General features: G+C 46.3%; 1 protein-coding gene across 1 annotated transcript; it reads left to right on the top strand.

Moving 5' to 3' along the window:
• Nucleotides 1–3,465: 3,465 nt before the first annotated feature.
• On the top strand, nucleotides 3,466–9,902 carry rdh8a (retinol dehydrogenase 8a). Its single transcript, XM_060037335.1, has 6 exons — nucleotides 3,466–4,013; nucleotides 6,085–6,246; nucleotides 6,744–6,923; nucleotides 7,361–7,454; nucleotides 8,472–8,655; nucleotides 8,823–9,902. Exons 1-6 carry the CDS (start codon nucleotides 3,908–3,910, stop codon nucleotides 9,048–9,050), a joined length of 954 nt encoding a protein of 317 aa, XP_059893318.1. The 5' UTR covers nucleotides 3,466–3,907; the 3' UTR covers nucleotides 9,051–9,902.
• Nucleotides 9,903–12,500: the final 2,598 nt, after the last annotated feature.

The following is a 12,500-nucleotide window of genomic DNA, read 5'->3' as shown; positions in this document are numbered from 1 at the left end:
TAAAAGAACATCCCCATCAATTCTCTAAAGTCGATAAGCATGACTTAATTCATGACTACCATGTCCAGTTTTGCTGTTGTTACGTGTTAGTTGAGAGTGAAAAGGATTTAAAGGATAACTACAAATAACCAATGTTAGGGAAATCTGTTTGTTTTGTTGCGCGTTTCTGGATTTTTTTTTTATATATATATATCGGCCGATATATCGGCATATCGGATTTTTTAATCACAAAATATTCGTATCGGTATCGGCCTTAAAAATCCTATATCGGTCGGGCTCTAACACACACACACACACACACACACACACACACACACACACATAGCCCCCCCCCCCCCCCTACCACCACCCCAAAAAGAAACACTTTTCTTTTTTTCGGTCTCCTGTGTTTGGAGTGAATTGTGCATTCCACACCTCCCCAGCAGACTGTGCACAAAAGAGTGCAAAGCGCCACTCCTGATCCGCAGCAAACATTCCAGCCCCTCTCACATGGCCGGAGAGTCTGTCACCGCAGTCTGTCTGGCGTCCAGAGCTCCGTGCAGCCTGTAGGGGGGCGTGGCCATCGACACCAGGACGATAGTGCATGATAGACCGCATCGTGTACTCCCAGCGCTTCATTCATTATGGAGTCAATGCGAGGATGTAAGGTATTTCTCTGATATACTCTGGGTCTCCTAATGTCCTACCGCCAACCCTCTATCCTGTTATAATGGGGTGATTCAAAAGCTCGATAATAACGAATGATGAAAGTCGTTTTGTATCATGAAAAAAATTATCATAAGGAGGAAATGTTATCTTTCTCGAGGGATTATGTGCCCAGACCGTTCGAGAAGGTTTTATAGGCTAGGTGCGATCGTTTTAACTCATCTAGCAATATTCAAGATACAGTGACCTTCTTGAAGGCTGCATTTATTAATGTATGGGCCAGAAATAAATTACCTCAATAACATCATTTATCATATATCATCATTATCATTTATTCAGTTTAATCAGTTGGCATTTATATATAAACGAGCAGTCATGAATTATTAGGTTTCATGTAAACTATATGAAACAAGGTTATGGTTAAAGTTGGTCCCAATCTCATGATGAAGATGAAGCCAAAGACGAAGCTGACACTGAAGATGAAGAAAGGGGTCAAGACGAACTGGATAATGAGGATGAAGACGAAAACCTTGAAGAAGATGAAGATGTAGCTGCAGATGTAGGGAAAGGGTGAGAATGTCAGTGCAGTTGAGGTGAAGATGAAGCTTAAGAAAAAGACGAAGGGGATGATGAAGACGAAGGTGAGGAGGACGGAGAAGAAAGTGAAGATGAAGGTGAAGACGAAGTGGCAGCTATAGAAGAGGACGAAGAAGGCTATTCAGATAAAAGTGACCAGGGCAGTATCAATTATGACTTATTTCAATGCAACGCTCTCATTGAGTCCAGTGCAGCTGGACAGCGAATGCAAATCTCAAGGTCTTCGTCTCGGCAGCTGCCCCGAGGCTCCACTAGAGGATGAAGTGTAAGGGATGAAGTGTAAGGGATGAAGTGTGTGGGCCCCCCCCCCCCCCCCCCTCATCCACCCACCCAAAAACCCTGACAGAGGAGACATTAGGTTAGCACTCGGGGCTCGAAAAGCAGAACAATTGCGTGCCGTGGGATGACATGCACAGACTTGCACACTCTCTGCTCCACATCACTCTCCCGGTATCTCCTCGCGTGTGTGTGTGTGTGTGTGTGTGTGTGTGTGTGTGTGTGTGTGTGTGTGTGTGTGTGTGTGTGTGTGTGTGTGTGTGTGTGTGTGTGTGTGTGTGTGTGTGTGTGTGTGTGTGGGTCATTCCCCTGGAATTCCACAGCAATAGCTGGGAGCTAGTTGTTGTCATTGTTGGCCACTCTCTCCTCCACCAAATGTCTGTCAAACACACCTGTCCACTCTCTCCCCAGGCACAATGGGAGAAAGGCCTTGAACAGCCCCCTGCCCTTGCTTCAGCCCCATTAGCAACATCTGTGTCTGTGACAGCCTTCCCCCTTTGGACTCTCACTTGATCAATTATTTAGAAGAAACGAAGGGGATATAAACCGTGGAGCACGGGAAGGATGATTAAGATTGATATCAGTTTGGATCTGATTAAATATTCTGCAAGACAGAGGGAACGAGGAAGGAGCTTGATTATTTTATTAAGTGTATAAATTGTTAAGCTGAGCATGTGGCTTGCATGAGTGCATGCATGCGTGTGTGTGTGTGTGTGTGTGTGTGTGTGTGTGTGTGTGTGTGTGTGTGTGTGTGTGTGTGTGTGTGTGTGTGTGTGTGTGTGTGTGTGTGTGTGTGTGTGTGTGTGTGTGTGTGTGTGTGTGTGTGTCTGTCTGTGCATGCACGCATGCATGTGTGTGTCTGTCTGTGTATGCACGCACGCACGCATGCGCGCGCGCGCGCGTGCGTGTGTGTGTGTGAACAGTTAAGTGTTGTAATGAGAGTATGGCTGAATGCGTGTCCACTCCGCCAACAGACCAAAGTTTCAGCCCGTTGACCTTTTGGATGTGGCCAGAATTCCACCCTAGCTGGGATAGGCCCAGGCCCTATTCCCAAAGGGAGAATCTCTGCTCTCAGACTTATAGGATGGAAATGAAGAACCGTCACAGAGAGCTCATCATGGCAATAGAATAGGACATAAATAACCTTTGTTTGCCCTCAAATGAAACCGAGGTCTGAAAAAAGAGAGGTTTACTCCTAGTGGATTGGCCCTGCCTGTGGGTGAGTGTGCGTGCGTGTGTGTATGTGTGCTTGTGTGTGTATTTGAGAGTGTGTGTGTGTGTGTGTGTGTGTGTGTGTGTGTGTGTGTGTGTGTGTGTGTGTGTGTGTGTGTGTGTGTGTGTGTGTGTGTGTGTGCATGCATGTGTTTGGGTGTGCGTGTGTGTGTGTGTGTGTGTGCATGCATGTGTTTGGGTGTGCGTGTGCGTGTGCGTGTGTGTGTGTGTGTGTGTCGACACCCTATGTGAGTACACTGGGCAATGTGACACAATGTTGTGAACTAACTCGACTATAATACTTTGATCCCATAATCACATTACAAACATTTAGTAACAGCAGTTGGAATCTGGACAAAAATAGAAAGACATCATTACAGTAGTGGCATGTTAAATTTAGAATATAATTTAATAATTTAACAGTTCTGGTGTAACTTGTAACTATGAAATCAAAAGCAACATAAAAATGGTTATATATTCCATAGTAAGTATTTAATTTGAGCCAGATTTGGTTCTACGCAGTAACACTTCTTACCGCCAGATGGCAGTATAATTCCGTAAATAAATATAAAAAGTAGTGGCTGATTTTGCAACATTCTTGACTCAGGAAAGTAATGATTACTTTGGTTACATACACATTTACTTCTTAAACGATTTGCGGCGCAGAAGTGTTTCAATCAATTTAAATGGATTAGCCTCTGGTATATGTTACTAATGTATTACTTTATTTAATATTTGGTTGATCAATAAAAAAATTGGGGAAGAAACGGTATCCGTTACTAAATCCTGTCCACTGTTAATACGACCACATTTGTAAATAGACCGACGCGCAACGCAAGAGACACGCACTATGCCCCTCGAAGTCTCTTCTTCGGCTCCTCTCACATGCGCGCAAGAAGAACCCAACAGTTCTCAGAGATTAACCACGAAAAACGTGAGAGCAGGCGGCCCCTTATCAAATGTAAACCTCTTTGTCAAACGTGTTTGCAAGATGCAGCTTATTTTTCTTATTGATTTAGCATAGGGGGCATGTGACTGGGGAATTAGGCGCTCACATGGCTGCTGTACTACATGATCCGCTTTAGTTTTTTAAAGGTCGGTGATCGGTCTCCCCAAGCAGCAACCATAAGAAGCAGAGGACTGGGCTACTAAAACACACCGCCTTTCTGGACAAGTCATGGCGAACAGTGGGCAAAAAGTTGTGTTGATCACCGGTTGCTCCTCCGGCATCGGGTTACGAATCGCCGTCACGCTGGCCAAAGATGAAAAGAAGCGCTACCATGGTAAATGCGCCTCCTTTACCTTTTTTCCTTTGCGTAGATAAGTTGGGGTGTGTTAATGTTTCTTTGGCATGCAATTAGTTTAAAAACGCATTCACAACTTATTTTGAGTTCAATCCTAGGTCTAAGAATCCCCATATGGTCGCATGCCTGCCTCACAGCTAATACCTCATTTATTACTAGCATTGCAATATAGCAGCGCTACCCTAACGATATCAAACCATATCCTATTGTGAGGACTCGGATTTGGGACTCCTTTGATTCAACCATTATCATCTGAAAGCGCAGTTTCCTGGGCTGGCTACGGCTGTGCAAGGATGCCTCTAGCCAGTCGGGGGACCATAAAAGACGCTGCTGCCAGTTCTCTTTCAAGTGACTTCTCTCGCACAAAGACCTCTTTATCGCACTGAATTGTAGACTGCTGCTCTGGTTTAGTGCCGTGCCTAATGTGCCTATAGTTCCTTCACTGGAGCGAGTGTGGAAAGGGGGACAAAGTTTGAGACCTGTACAAGCGAAGGTTCACTCTAACGCAAGACTTGTTTGAAGTCTTCATCGGGGCTCAACAAGAGTTAAGGGTCGGATCTCGCCCCACTAGAAAGTTCATGCCGTCGCATAGGGTTAAGTGCTTTTTCTGTACGTGTTTTTCTTGGGGGGGGTACTCGACTCTGGGGAGCCATTGCCGTAAATTGGAACGAGACGATTAACTACTGCTCCCTTAAAACTGCTCTGAGTCGAATAATTCTCGCTGAACTTTGACCTGTTCCAGGAAACACCAACTGAGCAGATGAAGTGATCAACGTTACTACTTATGGAGACTACATTAGGAAATCCGCGAGAAATGAGTTATTGCATCGCCCAGAGATTTTTAATGAGTGGCCTATAGCAGCCAGATTCAGATCAGCTCTAAAAACGTGCATGCAATGCAGTGTGGTTCCTACAAGAATGTTTAAGCTGCCCAGGAATAATTCCTCCAGGAGCTAGAAGAACAATGACCCTCTTGTTCGCCTCTTACTGGATACATAGCCTAAATCTCCATGTTGTTCCATGGACTCTCTGTTGGATTTTGTAATCATTACAAACTCTTTGCCTATGCAAACCCTCAAATACGTGGCCAATTTGGTGTCTGAGACAGAAAAGTTGGAGTGGAAATTAAGCCACTGGCATGTATCACTGCCTATTACCATTATCTCAACATGAAACCACAAGAAAGAAAACACAAATATCCTCAAATAACTAGATTACACTGACTACTCAGTGCTGTCTGTGCATTTTGATTGGGATCTTTGTTCTTGACATAGGTTCTATTGGGAGTATCAAGTTTCAACCGACAAAGAAAAAACAACTGTTCTCCCATCAACGTGTGATTGAGTAGTTGTTTACACCCGGCTGGTGATGGCCCATTGTGTAACAGCAGCGCCTCTGTTCCCTAGGAGATAAGGTCACACAGGACATTGGGACATTGAGCAGGGCAACTGTAAACGCAGTGAGAGAGAGAAGGGTCAACAATGTGCTGATAGCTGCCATCACAGCAGATAATAGATAACAGCCTCACGTGCATTGGTAGATTTGCCAGGCGGCTAAAGTTCAAAGGAGTTCAATAGTGTGGTCTCTAAAATCTGCTGGGTGTGCCAACATACTACAGTCACATTCGGACCTGCATTCTCCAGCTTGTGTGTGTATGTGCTTGTGTGTGTGAGTGTGTGTGTGTGTTTTTTGTGTATCTATGTGAGTGTGTGACTGTGTGTGCGTGTGTGTCTGTGTGTGTGTGTATGTGCGAGTCTGTGTGTGCACACAAATGTCTGTGTGTATGAGTGTGTGTGCGTGTGTGTGCGATTTGTGTGTTTGTGCGAGTCTGTGTGTGCACATGAATGCACGTGTGTGTGTTTTTGTATTTTGTGTGTGCGCACACAAATACACACAAACACAATCTTGACTCCGAGTTGAATCTGAGTTCAAAATAAGCCCTGCCCGAGATAGAGCTCATCGGCTCACGGTTTTATAGTGTCTCATATGTCTAGGTCATCAACCCTACTCGATGACTCATGACTCCCCGTCCCTCTGCCTTTCTGCCCAGTCATCGCCACCATGAGGGACCTGAAGAAGAAGGAGAAGCTGGTGGAGGCTGCCGGGGACACCTTCGGGAAGAGCCTCACGCTGCTCCCGTTGGACGTGTGCAGCGACGAGTCCGTCTCGCAGTGCATAAACAGCGTCAAGGACCGCCATATTGATATCCTCAGTGAGTGGGACTCGATAGGAAGCCCAACTGTACCAACCACGGACTTTGGTCCTATAATCTGCCCTGTCATGCCATCTGTGGGAGGGCCACAAGTGTGTTGGGAAACATTTGTACATACCATTTTTATCCAATCCTTCTCTGAAATATAGATAGATAGATATGTAAATGTTTCAAAAGCCTATGCATACATAAAAATGCTTTTCTTCCCTATCCTGACAACCAATTTTACATACACCGGACAGTCAATCCCCCCTCCGCCCCCCACAGATTCTTACTTGCTCAGTCCCACAGTGACACCTGGTGGCAGCAATCGGAGTTGCAGCATCCGATTTCGCTTTCATAACCTGTTTTTATTCCCATATAAAGTGACCGCATGCTACAAAGTGCAAAAGCAAAGCATTTTTATAGGGCATACAATTCGATGCCTGAAATACAAAGAAGGATCCAAACGGTGTTTGTAAGCCACTGACTGTTTTCCCTGCGTGTTTTCTCCACAGTTAACAATGCAGGCGTGGGCATTCTGGGGCCTGTGGAGAGCATCAGCATAGACCAGATGAAGAAAGTGTTTGAGACTAACTTCTTTGGCGTGGTGCGCATGATCAAAGAGGTCATGCCCGATATGAAGGCGAGGCGTTCGGGACACATCATCGTCATGAGCAGTGTCATGGGACTTCAAGGTATTCGCATTTGAAGAGCAGGGACGATTTTGTATGTGTGTGTGTGGTGTGGTGTGGTGTGGTGGTGTGGTGTGGTGTGGTGTGTGTGTGTGTGGGAAGTATCTGTTAAGTCCCTTAATTATTTAAAAACATGCGAGTGTTTTCAAACACTTAGAATGACCTCAACTGTTTTGTTTTTTTGGGTATACTTTCTGAAAGCAGTGAATCCTCCCATTATATTGAATGTACATTTTCATTTTGACTTAAAATAGCTTTGCTTTTTGGTTCACCAGATCAAGTACTTGACCAGTCACAGATTTTCCACCTCCGTTCTTTTCCCTCCATGTATGAAATCTCAATCATCTGGTCTGTTGACACTATTTTCCACCAAGCCGTGCCTGCTGCTGCTAAGTAAGTACTGGGGCTGCAGACAGTGACAACATCTGTTGTTGTTCTAGGAGTGGTGTTCAATGACGTCTACACAGCCTCTAAGTTCGCCATGGAGGGATTCTGTGAGTGCATGGCCGTGCAACTAATGAAGTTCAGCGTCAGGTCAGTGGCTTTTCCTCTGCTTCTCCTATAGCTACTACAGCTCATGGAATGTGCATTTTGTTTGTTGTATTTTATAGAATGTGTGGGTCCAGAAAGTTTAGAGAGATTTTCGGAGCCAAGATGGAAAGGAGGGAATCTTCCTTATCGCTCGCAGAGAGATGCTGTGCTTTATTTTTGGTCCAAAGGTTAGCAGCACAGAAGGGCAAAAGGGGTAAAATGTATTATTTTGCAAAGAGATCGGTTAATATAGCAGATTGAATGAGTGATATGGTTAATAATCAGGTGGAAAACCTGGCCATTGGAATTCCCAAAGAGGGAAGGATCTTTCAAACTGATCTGTTATGTCGCTTCCACTACAGTGTCTCATCCAACTCGCTGTCTAACGCACAGGGCGCGTCTTCCAAGCGTTTCTTTCTGGGTTGAAATCAATCAATGTAAAAATAACAATATATTATTTTACGGTGGACGAGTAGCTAGCCTTCACCTTCAACGATTTTATGTCTCATCATTCTTGCTGGATTCTGTGTGAGCAGTCTTCAACTAATGACGAAGGGCAGCGTTTCCCTTATAAGCCCAGACCCTGAGGTCTCTGGTGGAGCTCAGGAGTTGGAGACGTTCCCATTCAAATTTGAGTGGGATTGAACAGTGCTTCACTCTCCTGGCTGTTCCAGCACTTCTGTCCAACTCTGTCCCCGGCAGCAGACTTTCTACCCTTGGTGGCTGGTCTCTCAGCAACTCTGGAATTCCCTTCCTCAATCCCTCTGTGACTGTCCCTCCTTCCCTCTCTTTAAAGCCCATTCTGTTTCTAGAACACTTCTCCTCCTCTTCCACCACTGCATAGACCCTCTGTATATAGCATAATATACTGTATATGTTGTTGTTGTTTTTGGTGTTGTTGTACTTCTCGTTCTCATGAATCTGTAAAGCGACCTTGAGTGTGAGAAAGGCGCTGTATCAAATCAACGTATTATATTATTATTTATTATTATTATTACTTCTCCTCCCCTTGCCATTCAGGTTGTCTATGATCGAGCCCGGCCCGGTCCACACGGAGTTCGAGACCAAGATGATGGCCGATGTGGCGAAGATGGAGTTCCCGGGCGTCGATGCAGACACAGTTCGCTACTTCAAAGACGTGTACCTGCCCTCCTCCATTGATATATTCGAGGCGATGGGCCAGACACCGGAAGATATCGCCAAGGTGTGTGAACCAGATTTGTTTACCTTCAAAGATGAGCCTTTTTGTCTTTCCAATGGAAAAGGAACACGATTGAGTGATTCCAATTGGTATCTCCCATACCTTCCCGTCTGTCTCAACTCGACAACTCGAGCGCAAACCTCACGCCGTCCCCCCCTCCGTCTCCGCAGTGCACCAAGAAGGTCATCGAGGCCAGCAGCCCGCGCTTCAGGAACCTCACCAACAGCCTGTACACGCCCATCGTGGCGCTGAAGTACGCCGACGAGACCGGCGGCCTGTCCGTCAACACCTTCTACAACCTGCTCTTCAACTTGGGACCCCTGATGCACGTCACCATGAGCATCCTCAAGTGCCTCACCTGTAGCTGCCTGCGGCGACGCACCGTCTCCCCCAATTGACATCGCTGCACCCTGACCCCCCCCCCCCCCCCCCCCCCTCCCTATCCCCTAACCCACCCGTTGCCAACGCCGTTGCCAACGCCGTTGCCGACGACGATGACCGATTCCGGAACTTTCCCTCTGGAAGGGGGTGTGAGGGTGAACGAGGTAGACTACCAGTGATCACATATCATTTTATTTGTGGGGGGGGACTTGTCCGAGAGATGCTGACCGACGACACGCACAATTGCACAGAGATTGTCAAAGACGGTGTGGTAATGCAGAATGACCTCAATGCGAAATACATGCACAGATATGCACAAACATTGCGCATGGACACACACACCCACACACCTATGCACAAACCCACACACACAGTCACATACATTGCAGCGATACTTGTATAATTACGATGAATCTGTGCCTTATTCATTACAACGTGAGACGTCTGAATATTATACTGTAAATGCTTTAGAATATAGCACACAGAGAATAAGTTATGAGTCCTGTGGACAAAAAAAGACTAAGCACAAATCAGACAAATTTACAGAGAATAGATTTAAATTATACTGAAACCGTATTAAGAGAACTTGTATTTAACCAAATACTAAGACCCTGACAGGAATTAAAAATTAAATATATATAGCTTATCATGTTGTGTTTTTAATTACGTGTTTCTTTATTAGTTCAAGTATAGTGTTGACTAAGCAAAATATTGTTCACACAGTCATAACTGCTGTTAAATCTTTATTTTCATTTCTTTTTAAATAAGCTGAATTTGTGTTGTTTTTAAAAGTATTATGAGAGAGTTGGATTGAGCATCTAATTTGAAATGTAACAACTTGCTTTCGAAATAAACACAATTTTGAATTACTTTCAATTGAATGTTTTCTATAGGATTCTACATATAGAACAGTCCAACAATGTTGGAAAAGCCCCGCCACAACGTTGTATTCTTCAAGTACACTCCAATCACCAGATGGGGCAGTATTTCATTGCACCCAGCCGTCAGGAGGCAATGAGCCAGCATAATCACGATAGTAATGTGATGGAATTTACTTTATGAGCATGGAAATGTGGAGTAGCGAGTTAAGTCCTCAGATTGCGTGTGACAATAGAGAGATCCCTTTCTGACCGCTGATTATGTCAGAGAATAGGAGTGCTGCGAGCACGCCAGACGCAGATGGATGGCGTCGCAGACAGCGACTATAATTGCCGTGAAACAAAGTGTCTGTGTCCTGTGATGCCTCCATTAAAACGCAGCTCGGACGACCGCGTGGACAATCCTGTCCTGTGCAAGCCCAAAGTGGATCACCTCGGAGGCATTCGTAAAAGCAAATTCAATTGTGGATGCCCTTCGTATTTCTCTGTGCACGCACAGATGCCTGTGTGTGTGTGTGTGTGTGTGTGTGTGTGTGTGTGTGTGTGTGTGTGTGTGTGTGTGTGTTCTTTATGTGTGTGTGCTCTTTTTCTGTGGGTGTGTGTGTACGCCATGTGTTTTGTTTTTTTCATGTGCATAACTTTGGGCCGAGCATGTGATCTGTTGATGGATATAAAAAGGTCATGGCCTCCCCCCCCCCACCCACCCACAGCCTCCCGGACCCAACCCCCCCGGACCCCACCCTTCTCACACACACACACACACACACACACACACACACACACACACACACACACACACACACACACACACACACACACACACACACACACACACACACACACACACACACACACACACACACACACACCGGCATTGTGCCGTGTGAGAGAATGTGACCTGGTTCCCATCCCGGCGGAGGGGTGAGCCCCGTTAATGACGGCCCTCCTCAGACACACTGCGTGGCCCCGGAGCCTCCCCTTCCAGATGTCCCCCCCCACGTCCCGGGGCCCCCCGCCCACGGGACAGAGGGGATGCCCAGTGAGAAAGGGCCTCGTACGGGCAACCTCCCTGCCTCAGCCCTGCCGTGTGGAGCGTGCGTGGGGTAAATTAGGGCGTAGGACACAGTGCAACCGGTGGTGGACCTGTAGTTTTATCTGCACTTTACACCGCTCGGTGTGTGTGTGTGTGTGTGTGTGTGTGTGTGTGTGTGTGTGTGTGTGTGTGTGTGTGTGTGTGTGTGTGTGTGTGTCTTCATCAGAGGCGACAGCTCCACACAATGGGACAAAGACGCTGTCAATCACAATCATGTGTGTGTGTGTGTGTGTGTGTGTGTGTGTGTGTGTGTGACGTTGGGGTGGGGGGTGTGTAAAGTCTTTGGGAGGAGTGTGTCCTGAATGTTTTTTAAACGGGAATACAGGGCCTGATCTGGGACGTACATACACATGATGGTGTGTGCGTGCGTGCGTGTGCGTGCGTGCGTGTGTGTGTATGTGTGTAATACGAGAGACTATGTAGGATACTGGGTCGGTCTGAATGGTAATGAAGTGTTTACTAGTCTAACGAACGCAGCAAGTTACCGCAAGACCTGTTAAACAAGAGCCTTATTCTCCGTATGAAACCATTGTTGCCTCCTTTTGTTTCAGCCTCACTCACATCACGGCCGTATAATAACAAGGGCAGCATGACGTGCTTGGTCGTGGACACAATTAGCGAGACTCTAAATACACACGAACCCCCCCCCCCCCCACCTCCTCTTTTCCACGCAAATATGCCCCATGCTGACCCCCCTCCCCACCCAAAAACGAAATCATCCAGTAGCCTTTGCGGTTGTGTTTTAAATTAATTTTCTTTCCGCAGAAGTCTTCTTTAATCTGCTTCACTGGGTCAGTGCTCTTGAAATGCTTCTTCCATTGCCAGGAAAACCCCAGAGAGAGAGAGAGAGAGAGAGAGAGAGAGAGAGAGAGAGAGAGAGAGAGAGAGCTTCAGTGGGCAGACTTGTGATTCTGAGTAAAAGACACAGAGACACATGATATCTGAACTTGTCGAAACTCCTAGAAAGAGTGGCAAGACAAAGAGTTTAATTTTATCTCTATTGACTTAGTTGAAAATTAGTAGACCAGTGTCTGATAAGAAGCCAAGGCCATGACCGGTCGATGGCCTTCCGAGAGTGTGTGTGTGTGTGTGTGTGTGTGTGTGTGTGTGTGTGTGTGTGTGTGTGTGTGTGTGTGTGTGTGTGTGTGTGTGTGTGTGTGTGTGTGTGTGTGTGTGTGTGTGTGTGTGTAGCCCACGTCTAGACAGGTGCTTCAGTCTGATCCCGGGTCAGCCGCAGCAGCGATCGCGACCAGACTGCCCTCAGCCTCACCCATTATGAGCAGGCCTCGCGCCATCAAAGACCCTCGCTCAATCCTGTGTCACGTGTGGGTTTGTGTGTGTGTGTGTGTGTGTGTGTGTGTGTGTGTGTGTGTGTGTGTGTGTGTGTGTGTGTGTGTGTGTGTGTGTGTGTGTGTGTGTGTGTGTGTGTGTGTGGGGGTTAACCAATCCCGACCCATTGGTTAACAAGACAGATGTATGGGCGAGTAATAAAGGGT

The sequence above is a fragment of the Gadus macrocephalus genome, chromosome 2 (assembly GCF_031168955.1).
Source record: "Gadus macrocephalus chromosome 2, ASM3116895v1".
NCBI lineage: Eukaryota > Metazoa > Chordata > Actinopteri > Gadiformes > Gadidae > Gadus > Gadus macrocephalus.
The sequence above is the reverse complement of the archived record's forward strand: the minus strand, read 5'-3'. Positions and strand labels throughout refer to the sequence as shown.

Bases quoted from the DNA above. Each gene is read 5' to 3' on its own strand.
- rdh8a (XM_060037335.1), top strand. From the start codon at position 3,908: ATGGCGAACAGTGGGCAAAAAGTTGTGTTGATCACCGGTTGCTCCTCC. The intron at 4,014-6,084 runs GTAAATGCGCCT...CTTTCTGCCCAG, and splicing joins TGAAAAGAAGCGCTACCATG to TCATCGCCACCATGAGGGAC. The intron at 6,247-6,743 runs GTGAGTGGGACT...TTTTCTCCACAG, and splicing joins CCGCCATATTGATATCCTCA to TTAACAATGCAGGCGTGGGC.